General features: G+C 34.4%; 1 protein-coding gene across 4 annotated transcripts in view; it reads right to left on the bottom strand.

Moving 5' to 3' along the window:
- LOC120635763 (zinc finger protein 16-like) overlaps nucleotides 1–12,520 on the bottom strand; it is a 36,697-nt gene extending 24,177 nt beyond the window's left edge. For all 4 annotated transcript variants that reach the window (XM_039906905.1, XM_039906907.1, XM_039906906.1 and 1 more), the window contains exons 1-5: nucleotides 12,127–12,520; nucleotides 9,674–9,810; nucleotides 8,817–8,921; nucleotides 4,777–4,899; nucleotides 2,621–2,731 (exon numbers count right to left, since the gene is read on the bottom strand). In XM_039906905.1, the coding sequence (XP_039762839.1) occupies nucleotides 2,621–2,731; nucleotides 4,777–4,899; nucleotides 8,817–8,921; nucleotides 9,674–9,785 (451 nt within the window). In that variant the 5' untranslated portion in view covers nucleotides 9,786–9,810; nucleotides 12,127–12,520. The remainder of the gene's footprint in view (nucleotides 1–2,620; nucleotides 2,732–4,776; nucleotides 4,900–8,816; nucleotides 8,922–9,673; nucleotides 9,811–12,126) is intronic.
- Nucleotides 12,521–18,414: the final 5,894 nt, after the last annotated feature.

The following is an 18,414-nucleotide window of genomic DNA, read 5'->3' as shown; positions in this document are numbered from 1 at the left end:
CTTGCTTCTGTGGATCGCCGTGATTTGGAACATCGTCGCAAGGTTGCCTGCCTTTCGGTATTCTATAGGATATATTTCGGAGAGTGCTCAAGAACTATTTAATCTAGTTCCGCCCTCGCCTTTTTACCAACGAACCGCGGGGCACCGTAAGGATCTGCATCCCTACGTGGTCGATATACCGCGGACGCGTACGAAGCGTTTCGCATCTTCGTTTCTGATCCGCACCGTTAGGATCTGAAATGCCCTTCCAGCTTCCATTTTCCCCAGCGCCTACAATATGAGTGCCTTCAAATCAAGAGTGAATAGGCATCTTTTAGGCGAACGCACTCCACCTTAGGCTGAATCATCGCTTACCATCAGGTGTGATTGCAGTCAAGCGCTCGCCTATAAACATTATATTAAAAAAAAAAAAAAAAAACTTGGTAATGGATAATAAACTTTACTAATTCAATGTCCGAAATTCTGATATCTATTGTTAAAACGGAATTTGTACAGCGCAATCTTTTAACATTTCTTTCCGACCTTACTTTTCCTTTTTTCTTGACAAGACCAGTGATCCTCCAAAATATACTTAAACCAGCCATTTATATTTTCAAAATACGCCACTCATGAAATGTTCAATAATATATGTTTCCATTATAGTGAGGTGCGGTGATAGCTTAGCTGTTAGGATGTGAGATGGTGATAACAAAAAAAAACACCCGGCTAAGTTTGTTGTGGGCTTCTTCTTAGACCAGGCCGCGTTCGGAACCCTCGTAGCTTTAGTTTTAAGTTTACGAATGTGGTTATCGCCATCATCTCACTACCGTGTAATTCTTATGTACGCATCAAAAGTGCCACCTATGGGCCTACTTGAATAATGATATTTTTGACTTTGACTTTGACCTCGGCTTAACTTTCGGGGGGCCGAGTTTGAATCCCAGCACGCACCTCTAACTTTTTCTAAGTTATGGGCGTTTTAAGCAATTTAAATATCACTTGTTTCAACGGTGAATGAAAACATCGCGAGCAAACCTGCATGCCTGAGAGTTTACCATAATGTTCTCAAAGGCGTGTGGAGTCCACCAATCCGCACTGGGCCAGCGTGGTGGACTACAGCCTTAACCCTTCTCATTGTGGGCATTTAATGGGATGACTAAATTCGATAACGTAAAAATAAAGCTACTAAAGTTCCGAACGTGCCCACAACTAACTTAACCGGTTTTTTTTTTGTTATCACAATCTCACGGTCAATTAGAACCGAGTTTAGAACTCAATAAAAGGGTTAACAGATCTACAGCTTTGGTGTCATAATAAGGAATTTTAAGACGGACAAATTATAACGGAACGTAATAAAATTTAATTTCTGCCGGTACTTTTAGATTTGGACCTCAATGGATGACGTAATTTCGCTGCAGACTGACCTGTAAAATAATACCGAGACGAAATGCCATTTCCTCTAAATAATTCCAAATACCCCTTTAATTACATGGCTAATTTGGTATGGGGGTACTGAGTCGACGGTGTATTACAGTTTCAATGACGACGATAAACTTTTGTCCGACAACTTTACCCTGGGATCAAAATACTTTTGGAGAAATAATAGATAAGGTCAGATGGGGGTAACAAATCATATGAAAACAATAATCCACACACACTTTTACGTTGACATTACAAGTCATTACAATACGTTCATGGCGTGCATAATGTAAAATAGAGAAAATTTAAAGAAAGTGTTATAAAAAGCTTAGTTTATAACTCTTACAATATTGTAGGCATTTATTCGGTCAGGTTAAAATTTTCTGTGTATTTTTTTTATGATAACAGTAATACCCAATCTGTCATACTTTTTACAGACTTTGACTCAGTACCCCCTCGCCAAATGAGTTTTGACGCTCCCTCTCCCCCTTTTTTTCGGGAGTACATAATAAATAGTGTTAGGGCGAAAAATGCGGTTATTCTTAGTATCCTAGATATTTATTCCTTTTTTATTTCCATCAAAAAGCAACAAAGCCTTAACGTAGGTATTTATTCATATAGCATCATTGAATGGCCGCAATTTTGAGAAACAAAAATTAAACAACAAACTAAAGAAAATGGCGTAACTGTACAAAAGCAAAATATTTAAAGTTTTTCATTAAATTAATCCCGCTGGATATCGGATGTTTTCCGGGATACAGAGTATCATCCAGGATGCAAGCTATCTCTGTGTCGATTTTCATAAAGATCGGTGCAGTTGTTGAGCCAACCACTGTGCACAAACAAACAGACAAACAAACAAACAAACAAACAAACAAACAAACAAACAAACATACAGACACACTTTAGCATTATTTTTGTATAAGTATGGGTTTTTAAAAATGCGTATATTTCGTGTATTTTAAAAATTGAAGCCTTGACATGCTTAAAAGAAATCCACTATCGTTGACCCCGATTACATCTCGTTGATGCCTATTTAAATCTCGTTGACTCCTATTTAAATCTCGTTGACCCCTATCTAAATCGCGTTGACCCCTTTTTTTCCGCTCACATGGACCCCCTGCAGGTCTCAGAACCCCGGGACTGTACCAACATTGGATCGCTCAGCATCAAGCTCATTCCTTTTGGACTCTTTTTTTGTTTATTCCATTGAATACTTTACCCATTTCTCTGGCACGTTTCCTGGCCAGGTATTCTGGGCTAGTTTTGTCCACGCGTGGTCTGCCTCGCTTGCGTTTTTCACCTGTGTCCGGTCGGTTATTCATTACGGCGGCTGGGAATAAATTATCAAGTATTTACTTAGACTTTTATAACAGTTGAACTTTCCTTTTTTTTTTTTCTTTTTTTTTTTATTAGGAACAGACTCCTTCCCACTCCGATCTCACTTAAAGTAAACTATACCCAACAATTCTAAAATATTTTCTATTTACATTGGCATTGATTTTTTTGGCACTTATATATGATATACAAATTTTATAAATAATTGTTTAATATCCGTATGACATTCGTAAAGCTTTGCAGAGCAGAAGGCCTCTATGTTTTCTAATAAGCTCTTAAAATAACAAAAAAAAAACTACTCTAATACTACAAAAAAAAGCTTCAAAAAATCTAGAATTTCAATTAAATTACTAATAGTTCAGCCATTTGGTAGTTTTGCCTGGAATGTTTTAAGGGAGGTGTAAACATTTTTTTAAACAACAATAGTAATTGTAAAGTGACGAAATACTTTTACTGTAAATATATAGTTTTAAACAGCATATAATAAATTCAGAACCGGGGAATATTGTACCCGCATCTGCTATGGCAGCGTTTTACTCAAAAACTATTAGCGTATCGGTGAGGTGTGCAGTAGATAGTATAAGTAACGAATATTAGTTATAATTAAAGTATTAAAGTGACTTCGTTAAAGTAAGGACGTGTTCTTCATTATTCCACCTTCTATCTCTGTCCCCCTACATCGGTTTCCCCCCACATCGGTTCCCCCTACATCGGTTTCCCCCTACATCGGTTTCCCCCTACATCGGTTTCCCCCTACATAGGGCACACTACATCGGTTTCACAGATAAGTTTCAGAGACAGTACATGATGTACCTCTTAAGCAACTGAAGTATTATTTCGATTTTCATTAACACGCTGTATAATATTTATGGCATCGGTGCCAACTGGCTGGCTTAGTTGGCATAACACTCAAGCCGCGATTGCCAGATTGCTGCCAGTACAACTGCCGTCGGTTCTGTTTTTTTTTTAATATGTCTTTTGAAATTATATTATCGACGAATTACCATATGCGACAAATCAAAAATTTTACAAAAGAAGTTTTATTTGAAAATTTAAATAAAGGGGTTAAGGCCGCAGTTCACCACGCTGGCCCAGTCCGGATTGGTGGACCCACACCTTTGAGAATATTATGTAGAACTCTCAGGCATGCAGGTTTCCTCGCGATGTTTTCCTTCACCGTTGAAGCAAGTGTAATGATTTCTTTAATTTCGTAATTATTTTGTAAATATTAATATGGTGTATTGACTTAAAACGGAAATAATTTTAGTATTTTTGTATAATTTTAGCCAAGTCAGTTAACCGCCAATACCTAGCTCTCTTCCGATTGGTCAACGTGAGTTGGCGCGGCGGTGGGATTGCTGGCAAAGTCGCAAACGGGGGGGAAAGAAAAAGGGCATTCTGAGAGTGGTTTGGCGGAGGAAGGTTGTCCGATATATATAAGTGTTTAAAGTACTTTGTTTGGTTTGTGGTTTAATTTCAAACAAGTGATATTTTAATTACTTAAAACGCACGTAACTTAGAAAAGTTTGAGGTGCGCGCTGGGATTCGAACTGTGCCTTCCGATAGTGAAGCCGAAGTCCTACTCACTGGGTGGTGATAGCCCTAGAAATGTTCTCGGAGGAGTGTGGAAACCTGCATACCTGAGAGTTCTACATAATGTGTTCAAAGGTGTGTGGAGTCCACCAATCCGCGCTGGGCCAGCGTGGTGGACTACTGCCTTAACCCCTTCTCATTGTGGGAGGAGACCCGTGCGCTGTAGTGGGCCGGTCGTGGGGTGATGATGTAGATTTAAAAAAAAAACATCTTTTGTAATTAAGAAGAAGACAAAATTAAGTTAAATTTATTTCAACACGTTTACTAATAAGACAAGTCACAAAAGCCCTTAAAGTCTACAGTATTTTATTTGTTTTTTTTTTTTTTTTTAATTAATTAATTCGTTTCAAACGACTTTGCTTATTGTATAAGCTTCTTTATATTTAAAAAAAAAACATATAAATTAAAAACATTAAAAAGAAGCAACATAAATGCATTATTTCTTACCCATTTCTTTTGCCTGTTTCCTCGCCGCCATGTTAGCTAAGTACTCAGGACTTGTCTTGTCGATCCGAGGTCTACCCCTCTTCCTTTTAACGGGAGTGGGGGTTTCGTTCGACGCGGCCGCCGCTAGAGTGGGGGGTGGAAAAACATTGCGAAAATAAACATAAATGGCATGCAGAAATCAAAAGAAAAAAAAAACTACTTCGAACACGGATGAACTTAAAATAAAAACTATTTTAAATACTTTAAATAAAAAAACACGTTATCTACTTGCATAAGAAATACTTTAAAAAAAAAAACTACTATATTTCGATATATACTTCTTCTTTTTTGAATAAACTAAAAGCTTGTCAGTGTAAATGTAGATCAAAAAATCTTTTAATTTGACGGCCGATGGCGCAGTGGGCAGCGAGCCTGCTTTATGAAGCAAGGCTGTGGGTTCGATTTCCACAGGTGGAAAATGTTTGTGTGTCGATGTTTATCAGTTTTTATGTATATTATTCATATTCAAAATTCAAAATTCATTTATTTCAAGTAGGCCTCATATAAGCACTTTTGAAACGTCAAGTCTGTCTGTGTGTAGTGACTCTACCACCGGTTCGGAAGGCAGATTCTACCGAGAAGAAGCCGGCAAGAAACTCAGCAGTTGCTCTTTTCCAACATTAACAATTAACATTTCAAGATTCATTTTTGAATATTTTCATAAAATATTCATCAGTAATCTTAGTACACAAGCTACGCTTACTTCGGGGCTAGATGCCGATGTATGTATTGTCGTAGTATAATTAACTTACTTTGAATTTGTTTGTGTATTTTATTTAATATTTATTCTTTTTCATTTTTTTTTAATTCTTAAAAATGCTTATACAAATTAAAAAACACTGTTAAAAATTTTGAAAAACATCCACCCCCCGCTTGCGGGGCTTTTGAATACCCAAGCAACCGGCGGTCAGGGCTCCAGAGTGAGGAACCTCCTCACAATACGCGCCGTTTCAAGGACTACTGCCTTCTGTATCCGACCCTTGATCCAACAACAAAGCGAAAGCTTCTTAAGATGTTGGTCGAAGCGTTTCGCGAGAAGACCATTGACTGAAACGACGATCGGAACAATAACGGTCGACTCAACATTCCACATGGCGGTAATCTCGTGAGCAAGGAGCAAGTATTTAGATACTTTTATTACATTTTTTTTATTTATTATTTGTTATGTTTTTAATTTTACTTGTTTTTTTTTTATTAGTGTAATTGGCATCTGGCCTGGCCTGGAAAGGGTTCCAACCTTCTCTATCCATGGCCCCCTTTAGTTTCACCCCTTTATTAGTCTCTACCCCGACCTCCGTTTCAAGAGTTGGTGAAAAGAGAAATATCATTAAAATTTTGAATCGGATTGGATAGAAGCAGGCGTTTACTTTGCGGAATTCCATGATAATTATGATGAATGAAATCAAGATTAATTTGTTTTTTTCCACGAAAAGCAGGAGAATCTGTACGATATAAATAATATTTTATGTACAATTTCTTCAATCTTTATACTTCAAACACTTCTTGTCTTTTAATAACCTTATCTAAAAAAAATGGTACAACTACAAGTTGGCCCTTCTTCTAATTGGCTAATTCTTCTAAATATTCACTAAACTACAAAAAGCGTGCAAGCGGAAACCTTCTATTAACTACACAATCACGAGTCCATATTGAAGCTTTCAAGAAAACAAACTAATCTGCAAACATTGTACGGAGTTAAATATAACCTTTGGTAATTTTATAATTTATATTAAATCAATCAATTTCAATTTATTCAGCACAATACATAATGTTACAATTATAATACAAGATCCTACTAATATTTTAAATTTCAAATAATTCTAAATTCAAAATTCAATTATTTCAAGTAGGCCTAAGATATGCACTTTTGAAACGTCAAGTCTGTCCGTTTGTTGTGACTCTACCACCGATTCGAAAGGCAGATTCTACCGAGAAGCCGGCAAGAAACTCAGCAGTTGCTCTTTTAAATAATGTGAAAGTTTGGATGTTTGTTAATCAATCACGCAAAAAGTAATTGAAGAAATTATAAATTACACCATACAGATTCTCCTGCTTTTCGCGGAGTATAGCAAATTAAGCCTTATTTTATATATTGATATATATTGAATAATAATGTAACATATGTACACATACTGGGAAGCAAATTTAAGTTTTTATAAATTTGAATTTGCAGTATTAGTAGCTGCGATTGCTAAAGAGACGCGTCTAGTCTTTAATTAAAACTTATAACACGTAACATTAGGTCTTATACACAATGACTAAGGTTTGTTTTCTTGTAAACTTATCTCGGGGCATAGAGCTTTCAAACTTTTTATTTTGCATACAAAATTGCGTCCTTCAAATGAACTGATAAAAATACAAAATATTGGTTTGTTTTATGTAGGATAACGTTATAGTTAGGGTTGCCAACATTTTAATATAAAGATTAAATCCGTTTTGAGAAAGGCTAAATTATTTGATTTTCATCGGAATTATTATTAAAGAACAGGCAAACTGTGATACAATTTATTAATGTCTTTTTTATTTTTATTTATTGTGATTATTTGAGTTTGTTTTTATTATTGTTTTTTGTACCTGTCTGTGTATATTTATGCAATTTCCGATTCTAAATAATCTAAATCTACTTCACTAGTTGACTTGTCTGTTGATGGCTCACATATTAACAATATCTGCACAGTAATTTATTTTGGGTTCTAACTGTAAAAATCTTATTAACAAGACGCTACAAATGTTGTGTACGCGTCACCTTGTCGCCCTTGACTGAAATCTCACTTGGTGGTAAGTTATGCAGTCTAAGACGGTAGCGGGCTAACCTGTTAGGGATTATGTTAGTACCCTAGTCGGTTTCTACGCGAAATCGCTTAGCGGCACGCATGTAACAGCAAGCATTCCACCAGAGCAAAAATTGGTTTGTTAATTTATTTGATTTTTTATTTTACCTACTCGTATGTAATAACTTTTTTTTAATCTATGATTTTTAATTAAAAATAACTTAGTACCCGGGGATGCCAACTTTTTTTTTTCTATCCACACATTTTTAAACCTAAATATGCTTTGTTCTAGGCGAAATTTTTCACGCAAATAACTTATATCCTTTGCATATCTCATGATCGCGATGAGGCGTTCTTTATCGTGACCGCGGGAAGAAATTACTGCATTCCCACCGCGGGTGGAAAATTTATTAAAAAAAGATAATAATTATTATAGATAATTCAAATTGGTTTGTTTATTTATTTGATTTGTTTTTGTATGTAATATTTATGACGTATTTTTTTTTATCTATGATTTTTCCATGAGAATTACTTATTAAAATAAATTGCTTTTAAGAATAACTTAGTATAATTGGTATGTCTTTTGTGAGTGCCCTAACCGCCGCGTCATACACATTACTTCCCCTCCCATGACGAATCACCCCGCTGTCGTCTTGCTGTTTTGCCAGGGCTGTCACCTTTTTAATCCACACATTTTATAACACATATTATGTGTTCGAGACGAAATTTTCCACACAGATAGCTTGTATCCTTTCCCGCGGTATAAAATAATAAACTTTGCATATCTTATGTTCGGGGAGTTGGCGTTCTTTATCGTGACCGAAAGTATTGCATTCACACCTCGGGTGGAAAAGTTGTTTAAAAAAAAAAACGAAAAATGAACGGCCACTGATAATTCACATTTTTATTAATTAATAATCTACTTATATTGTTAAAATTTAGCTTGAAAATAAAACGAAAGAGAAGAGATGATAAAAAGTGAAATATTTTGCATAAATATTTTTTTTACCATATTTCCACCTCATTCTTTTTCCTCGTAATAACTTTATTTTGAAGGCCATTTTTTTTCAATTTTAAGTAATTAAACAACCATAATAATCAGTAATTGTACTATTTTTTAATAACTTGGAAAACTATGAAAACCTTACTGCATAATTTGCGATATTAAGATTTCGCCAGCCGACGCGAACTCCGTGCCGAGTATGATGGGGAAGCTGTGACGTCACTCACCGACATTTATCTCGGGCTTGTGTCTCGCCGCGTACAGCTCCACCGCTGGCGGCACGAAATGGGACACCGGCGAGCGGTAGTCCACGCTCAGGGGTAGCGGGGGTACTGGAAAAATAAAGGGGGCAATTGAAAAGGGGGGCAATTGGAAAGGGGGCAATTGGAAAGGGGGCAATTGGAAAGGGGGCAATTGGAAATGGTCCATAAAGAACGGCCGGCTAAGACCAGGCATGTTCGGAACCCTCGTAGCTTTAGTTTTAAATTTACATACACGGTTATCGCCATCATCTCACCACCATATTCACATTTTTCATTTAATGTACCCATCATAAGTGCTATCATATCTTATATCTTTAAACGAGCAATTCTTGCATATATATAATTGGAATCTCGCAATCGGCTCCAACGATTTTAATGAAATTTAGTATACAGGGGGTTTCGGGGGCGATTCATTTTTAGAAAATGTCATTTTATTCGTGTTTTCCGGTAATAACTGATTTGGTGCAGACGAAATTGCACGGGTCAGCTAGTATATAAAATACCTCATGATTTTATTGATATTGAGTATCCCCAATAAAACAGGTTTCCCTATACCATGTCTTACTTGTTTTTTTGAAATTCATGGAATTATTTAATTTAATAAATGGCTGTGCCCAAACTTGGTCTACGTACGTTACATTATATAATTAAATTTATTTTAAATATTATATTATAAATGTAACATTATGTATTGTGCTGAATAAATTAAAATTAAAATATGGGCCTACTTGAATAAAGAATTTTTGAATTGGACTAACTCTGGTTCCTCAGATGTCTTCATTTCTGATTAGGTTTTATGGAATAAAGAGTAAAAGACAAACCATATATGTCTCCGTTAGGTTCCCTCTTCTTGTCCGGAGAGGGCTGTTCGTCGGTGGACTCTGCTCCGTTGATATGCATGGCAGACTGCAGTTGGCTCTCGCACAGTGCCATAATCTACGAGGACTCCTTGATTAAACTGGAACGCAACAAAGAAAAAAACATTAAAAAAAAATCGAAAGATATTTGAATATTCTAGTGTTTTATTTTTGAAGTTATACTTCTTTTGGCGCGTTAGGGAAAAATGATGAGAGTAAATTTTTAAGATGCGCACGCACTTAGTCGAAAAAAACCGACACCCTGAAGTTAGCTATAATCGACTTTTTTGTTTTTGAAATAAAGGTTCGACAGCGTACACTTTCAATTGTCAAAGTCTGCGGGCTCATTCAGGTGATTTAATTGATTCAATTGTACCAAAATCTCAAATTCTAACATCAAAGGTTGTATGGTAGATAGCGCTTTAGCGATAAGACCGCCTTTGCAGGCCCCATTTTCTTTTTCTTCTGTAATTAACTTTGTATAAAATGTATGAGTGTAATAAAGTATTCAAACAAAAAAAAAATGTAATGTTGAGAGAAACATTGATAATGAGTCTATTTTTTTGTGATATTTAATTCAACTTTAATAATGCGTTATAATAAAACTATATATATCTTGTGCTCTTTGTCTTTTTGCTGTTTGTCCATTCTATTCTTAAACTGATTCAGTGATTCTGCAGTCACTACATCTTCAGGCAAGGCATTCCACATTTTTATAACTCTATTGCTGATAAAGTGCTTAGAAGAATTAGATGATGACTGCTGAAATGGAAACAAAACAAATGTGACAAAATAAATATATATGTTCAAAATAAAAAAGATATTCCTTACAAATGTATGCTTTTTATTATTTATTAATAAAGTCAAAACAATTGTTAAACTAATAAATAATTGAAATGTATTAAACATAATAAGTAAGAATATTTTTTTACTTAATATGTAAAAACTACAATGGGTGTAAGCCACCACCATGAAAACAACAAAATATATATCCCCTCGTACAGTAGTGGAAATAACATTCAAATAGTATATGTGTAAATGCTTTGAGATGATGGCAGATAAGAATTCAATTGTATGAAGCTCAGAACACTGACATCAAGTCAGTCTTTCTGTTCTACCAACAGTACACTGACATCAAGTCAGTCTTTCCGTTCTACCACCAGTTTGAAGGCAGATCCTACGGACAAGAAGCTGGTAAGAATCTCAGGTCTTTTCCAAAATCAACATTTTAGTTCCTATTAAATTATCTTTTTTTCTATCCTGTGAGAGACAAAAACAGCGGCCATCTCTGCTGTCAGGAATCCTTTTCCTTTAAGATGATGGTAATGAAATCTTTTAATTTTAAAAATATGACTTTTTTTACAACAATGCAGAAATTGCCATCAAGCCCCAAAGTAAGTGTAGGTTGTGCTATGGATACTAAGATAACTGATGAATATTTTTATGAATAATATAAATTAAAACTTAAAATATACATATAAACCCCCGGACACTGAAAAACTTTCAAGTTCATCACACAAACACAACCCGTTCCTTTGTTTTTTTTTCCTAACGTCAAAGGTTGTCTGGAAGAGATCGCTTTAGTGATAAGACCGCCTTTGCACGCTCTATTTTATTTTTATTATTTTAAGTTTCTTCTGTATTTGGGTTTAATTTATATAAAATGTGTGTGTGCAATAAAGACTTAAAACAAACAAACATTTTTGCTACCTCTGTGCCAATCTACAATCAAAATTTAACTTCCAATTTTTTAGTAACCTCACATTAATTAATGTTTGATCCAAAAATATAGGGATAAATTTCAGATAAATGTGTTCAATGAGACTGGACAAGCATAATTTTTTTTAAACACATGTATAATTAAATCATTATAAAAATATGTGTACTTAACACTATAACTGTCTCCCATACCTTTCCCAGACTTGCAGTTATCATTTATTTAACTGCTTTTAACCTATTCTATTTTTATTATATTCAATTCCGGTTTAAAATATTACGAAAATAATAAAGACATAATAAAGGAACTGAAAATATCTTGTTATGTGCAGGGAATGTACTCCAAAAACAGTCTGCCACAGCCTATGTACCTCACTGTTGTTTTGTACTCAATAATACCAGTATAACAAGTGTTATTTACTATTTAAACTAAGCTGTGACAAACAATAGTAAAACTAATCCTAAACTAAATCCTGACTATCATTAGTGATATTTTTAAGGTAGATGGTTACATTAATGTATTCTTAGGTAGTCAGAGAAACTTCACTAGTTTATTGACACGGAGTTGTTTGTTTATACAGTCAAGTCAACAACTGCCTCATATCCAAGTCAAAAGTTCAATGCAAAATTGTCGTACATTATAACGGTATGTGATTAAAACTCTTATCGAAATAGCAGTAAAAAGCGTCAATAAAACTCACCTATTAGATCAGTGAAACCATTTTGTCCCAAGTGTAAAAAAATATCTTGAATCACACCAGAAAGTTACGCTTACAAACTATAGCTGAAACAGCTAAACACACCGAAAACGTCACCAAAAGTTAATTATAACAAGGAATACGAGACTTGAAAACAATAAGGGTAAGAAAATATTACACCTGATCGAGTAATAATCAATTGTGTAGAATGACTAAAAGCAGTTTATGGGGATATTAAGACAAGGCGAAATCAAGAAAAACCCAACGTTTCAACAGCAAAACTATGCGCGCACCACATTATTTTTGTTTGCAAAAGATTTTGAAAGTGGTCACAAAAGTTTACGAACACGATTCACGGAAATATAAACAAATCTGTAAAACCTATGTACTCGCTGAACGTCCATTACTTCTCCAAGATGGGGTAGCTACTGCCTTCGAAAGGTGTGAAAAAGACAAAATCATTTTTTTACTGGCAACACTGTCTATAACTCGCCCACTTTCTGTCACACATAAGCAATTTACGTGTACAAAACTAAACAGCTTATCTGTAAACCAACCTGCAAGGTGAATAGTACTCTAATGTATAAAAATACGATCGGTTTTTATTTATTGTAAAACGAATATAACATTGATGACTCATGGCTGCTGTTTATAGTTCTAGTACTCCTCAACATATACGTGTTACATACAAAACAACCAAATATCGTTAGACAAAAAAATAAACTATGCATTTATTTTCGTAAATTAAGTTAAACGGAAATGTACTTTAAAAAATGGTTTTGGTATTTATATAATTATCAATAAATTAGACTTTTTGTAATTAACCTGCAACATTATGATGGGTGTGGGACGAGTGCGCATTCAGAGGAAACAGTGTAGAAAAATTGTAGTTATAGGTAGGTCGGTCGCTGAGTTGGCACTTGGCTTGTATTATTACTTCAACTTGATAAGGCAACGCGTGTTATCAATTCGTGCGAGGTTCTTTTATGTGGCTTCACCTTGGACGTTTATTCTTGTATTTTACTTATTTGCTATTAATGTTTTATTGGTTCTTATTTATTATTTAGAATTTGGATATTTTTATAATTTTATACTTAACTTGGGAAACTTTAGAAATATTAAAGTGATAATAATATTTTTAGAATTATAGTGGTGTTTGTTTTAATAAATGTAGAAATGTCTAGTTAATCCTTGAGAAAACCAATTAAATTTTATAGAAGTCTATTTCTATTTATCTACTCTTACGGTTCATAAAATACTTGGTGCTTTAAAAGTGTTTGAAATTGTATACTATACTACCACAGACTCATTAAAGTTATTTTTTTTCTAACGAATTGATTAATGTTTTAATTACGGGATACTATCTATATATATAAAAGAAAGTTGCGTTAGTTACACCATTTATAACTCAAGAACGGCTGGACCAATTTTTATGATATTAGATTTTTTAGATTCCTCTTAGACCGGAATGAGTAATAAGTATTAAAATATAACATTCATCAAAAAAAAAAAAAATGATCCGCGTTACGCAGTTCGCCGGGACAGCTAGTTGTCTATAAATTCATCTTTTAATTACAAAATTAGTATCTACCTACTATTTATAGTATTTTAAAACAATATGAAAGTTTGAAATAATTACTTTCATTGCCATATATTGAGATTTGAACCTGTTACTTTCTCAGGGTATTTTGGAAGTTTTAACATGAGTCACTAGACCCCCAGAGTTTCTTATTGGATTTGATCGGTACAACTTGAACAATAATATGTGACAGGCTATCGAGTTTAAATCGATGTTTCTATGCCTGCCGTTAAATATATTGCAGTTGGAGTGAAACAGTCATATTCCGACACTTATCTATCTATCTCCATGCTATCTACTATACTCGTATTATCACCGATATCTTTTTTATACTAAATTTTAAGTAAAAAAAATTGGTTGCCTGTAAAGTCGGTATACGGGCGAAAGTTTTACGTGACAACGACTTTGAGTGGTAAAATAATTTTAATGTGAATATTCATTCGTATAGTAGGAAGAAGGATGAAATAATAGTAACAATTTAAAACATTTATTTATACAAAGAATTATATTTAAAACATTAATTTATACAAAGAATCTCGCACTGAATTTCATATTAACAAAATTTTATTTTTACCTTTACACATACATACGTATTTATATACAAATATACATACAATAACTTGCAATACATTTGCGTACAATGAAACAGCGTTTACTACAAAGGGACGCGTGCCTTTCACTTTTTATGTCTGTCTCTCTCGCTCTTAGGCGGGCGCGTGCCTCTCACTCGCTCTCATTGTGAGCGCATAACGTGAGCGGAGCGTAACGCAGTTTCTTGAAGTGTCACCCGGCAAACCAATTTATAAGACGTTGTCACGTCAAAAAGACTACTAGACAACCGATATTTAGTATTTACCTATTACGATAGCTCAGAATTCGATTCATTCATTTGGCTAATAAAGCTTAATTATAAATATGGCAACAATTGAGAGGTAATTAAATGAGAACAGAATATCATAATCACGCATTTATAAACGAAAGACAACCTGTTTGTTAAATCACTTATTCAAAATTGTTTCATTCATGTAGACCTTGTCACAGGCACTTATGTAGCGTTCATACATTTAATTTATTGAATTACGAAAGTTTTGAATGCTCTAGTTTCCATTCATACTGTTAAAATGCGAACTTATTCAAATCGCATTACCTTTTTTTTTTTCTAAATAGCACTCGTCATCGACCCTTCTGACAATATCTATTGTTGTCGGAAACCAAAATCGATCGTAGTTCACATGATGCGCCATTGCATAATCAACTCTATTGCCATAAGTATTAAATTGCCTTTTGAATATCGTCACAGGTATCTATTGTACCTCCCACTATCGAGTACAATCGATTTTCGTCATAGAGTGGGGGGTGGGGGAGGTCAATAAACACCAAGTGCCTGTTGCAGTATACAGGCATGTGTACTAAGTAACGAATGCAAAGTAATGAGAAAATTGTAATATAGGAATTACGTTTTAGGCAAATTGACTCATTAAGTTAAAGAGGTTTTATTAGGCTCTTGGAATAAGCTTTTTAAAGTAGGTCAGTAAGTTTGTTGTGGGCTTGTTATGGTGTTGATGGTAAGCGGAAAACTATCGCATATAAATAGGGAATCACTTCGCCAGAGCATGCAAGGAAAATGTTCTACAAAGTACCGGTCCGTCCATCAACCTGTCAGGCGAAGGTGTAGTCTCATTTGCCTAATTACATCAACGACCACGCCCTTCAGAACGAGACAAAGCATTGCAACAATGCTTCTTGATGGCAGAAATAAGCATCTGTAACTAAAGCTACTGAACGCAAAGGTTTTAGTAGTATAAATAAATATACTACGACAATACACATCACCATCTAGCCCCAAATTAAGCGTAGGTAGCTTGTGTTATGGGATGAATATTTTATTATTTTATTTTATTATAAATAATATACATAAATACTTAGAATAACACCCAGACACTGAAAAACATTCATGCTCATCACGCAAACATTTTCCAGTAGTGGGAATCGAACCCACGGCCTTGGACTCAGAAAGCAGGGTCGCTGCAAACTGCGCCAATCGGCCGTCAGTAGTAGCTACAACCTAGTAACTACTACTAAAACTTTAGTCAAGATGGCCGAATGCTACAGTAATTCTATAAAGTGGGTAAATAACCAAACTTTTGATTGCTATCAATTAATTTTTTTTAAATTGATTTACCCGATATTTTGTTAAATTGATTAAGATTTTATTAATTAGTTAATATGTAAATAGTTTTCAAGAAACAATTACAATTATATTTGATTAACAACCAATGTTCATGACATTGAGTTGGTGAGTATTTTGATATAAATACGACTGCATTTTTTTTTTTCTAAATAAATAAATATACTACGACAATACACATATCGCCATCTAGCCCCAAAGTAAGCATAGCTTGTGTTATAGGTACTGAGATAGCTGATGAATACTTTTTTATAAATATAATACACATAAATCCTACATGGACTTGAACGATGTTAAGATACCTCAAAGTGTCTTAACCGTTTATCAGTCAGAAAATAAGGTTTTAGTACCAAGTAACTACTGCTAAAACCTTTGCGTTTGAAATCCTCCTAGCTTTAACTTTAAAAAGTTTGGTTATCAACATCACTTCACAATAATAGAAAAAAAAAATGGTATGAACGCTTCAAAAGTGCCTAGGAATATTTTGGAGTTATAATTCTTTTGGTGCGATAGGGAAAAATGGTGAGAGTAAATTATTACGATGCGCGCGCATAGTCACAAAAAACCCTGAAGTTAGCTGTAAGGTTTGACAGTGTACACTTTCAATTGCCAAGTCTGCGGACTCATTCTGGCGATAAAATTGTACAAAAATCTCAGATTATAAGGTTGAGTGCAACTTGGTTGTCCGATAATGCGTTATAATAAAACTTTCAATGTATTAAATACTTTTTTTCTATTGTTTGTGTCATTTTTTCTACAATAGTAGAACAAGGCGAAAGGTGAAGTTTTTGGAAAGATTTTTATCATTTTACGCCAAAGAAGTATAACTTCTAACGTGTGTTGCTGTGTGTTGTTCATGCCTCTCATATACTTCTTACTCCTTATCGGTTTTTACGCGACATAGCACCGGAACACTTTATCGCTTAGCGGCACGTCTTTGTCAGTAGGGTGGTAACTACTAACTAGTCACGACCAAAGCCAGACTAGACCAGAGAAAATTCAGAAATTATAAAATCCCAAATTGTTGCCCCTGCCTGTATTCGAACCCGGGTACTCCTACTTAAATTCACAGCGCTCACCGTTGTGCCAGGGCGGTCGTCTAAATTCAAAATATAGATAAATAAAATAAAACTTTGACTACGAAGACAGAAATATGAATCTTGTGAGAAAAACTAACGACACTTCCAAAGGTCACCTTTTCCGTAAACATAAAATTCGTATGAACAAAACGCGTTCCAAGTTTGGTAGTTTTGCCACAAAAAGAGGAAGGTGTCTGTAGAGCGGCGACCTCATTTACCTAAAGGCAATAAAGAGCTTACGGTAAAATGCCGCTCCACATAGCTAACTTTTCCCCGGGGCTTCGTCCGCTTACAACTTCTTCAAGATCTACCGCGTCGCATCGTTCTCCTAGGCTATTATTTTCGTGACGTGATATTAAATAGCTTACAATTTTTTTTGTTATAACCTGTTATACATCCAATACATATTTCTACTAACACTAATTAGAATCCTGAAATCGTGTATTAGTTATTGCTACGCCCTGACAGGGCCTTATGACTATGTCAAGGCATGGATGCAAGTAAATAAATAAATTAAATAAATTTTTAAAGAGATTTTAATAAGAGTAGTAAGAATGCTTAAAAGCGAGTAGCAATAAAGATTATGACGTCACAATCTCATGAATGGAACTCGATTGAGAGGTCTAACTTGCTCGCTAAATATATAGATTAGATGCGTAAGCTATCAGCATGCGAAACTGGAAAACATGATCACAGGATTGAGATAGGTGGAGAAATTTCCTGGATCAAGTCTACAAAGGTATTTAGTGCCAATAAATAATTGAAAACTAATACATTTCGAAAAATCTTGTAAGCATTAAAACTTTTTTAATAATTTATAATGGCAACATTGAAGGTGCGTTCAAGCTTACAGCATAAAAATTTATATCTATGTAAAATTGAAATTTCTTGCAGTCGATTCAGTTTTGTTTTTTATTGATAACTAGTTGTACCACGCTTTGCTGTGGCACATTTTTATGGTTGAGAAATGAGAAACAAAACAAAGAATACATTACACATAGGTAAGTTTAATTTTGCAATATTTGTGGATATACAATATTTTTTTGTTTTTCCACTGTCTGCGTAGATATAAAGACTCCCGGATATGTGACTGATGCAAAAAATAGACAAAAAAAATCCTTGATGCGGATTATATATCATGTTAAAATTTCAGCTCGATCTGTGCAGAACTTTTTGAGTTTTTGAAGCGAAGCGAAACCAAAATAACATTTTTATATATATAGATGTATAAGCAGACTAGGTATTCAGTCTACTGTTTACACATGAATTGAATGAGACAAATATTTTAATTAAAAATAAAAGCAATGAATTGCTTACGACAAAGGTTTAGAAGCATAAAATTAAAGCTTGATTCGGACAGCACCTTCATTTGAACAATCAACAACAACAATTTGTTTGGCATTGACATAAATGACTTGACTAGTGACAACTGATAGTTACTAATC

This window comes from Pararge aegeria, chromosome 27 (genome assembly GCF_905163445.1).
Source record: "Pararge aegeria chromosome 27, ilParAegt1.1, whole genome shotgun sequence".
Lineage (NCBI taxonomy): Eukaryota > Metazoa > Arthropoda > Insecta > Lepidoptera > Nymphalidae > Pararge > Pararge aegeria.
Note: the sequence above shows the minus strand (reverse complement) of the source record. Positions and strands in the feature narration are given on the sequence as shown.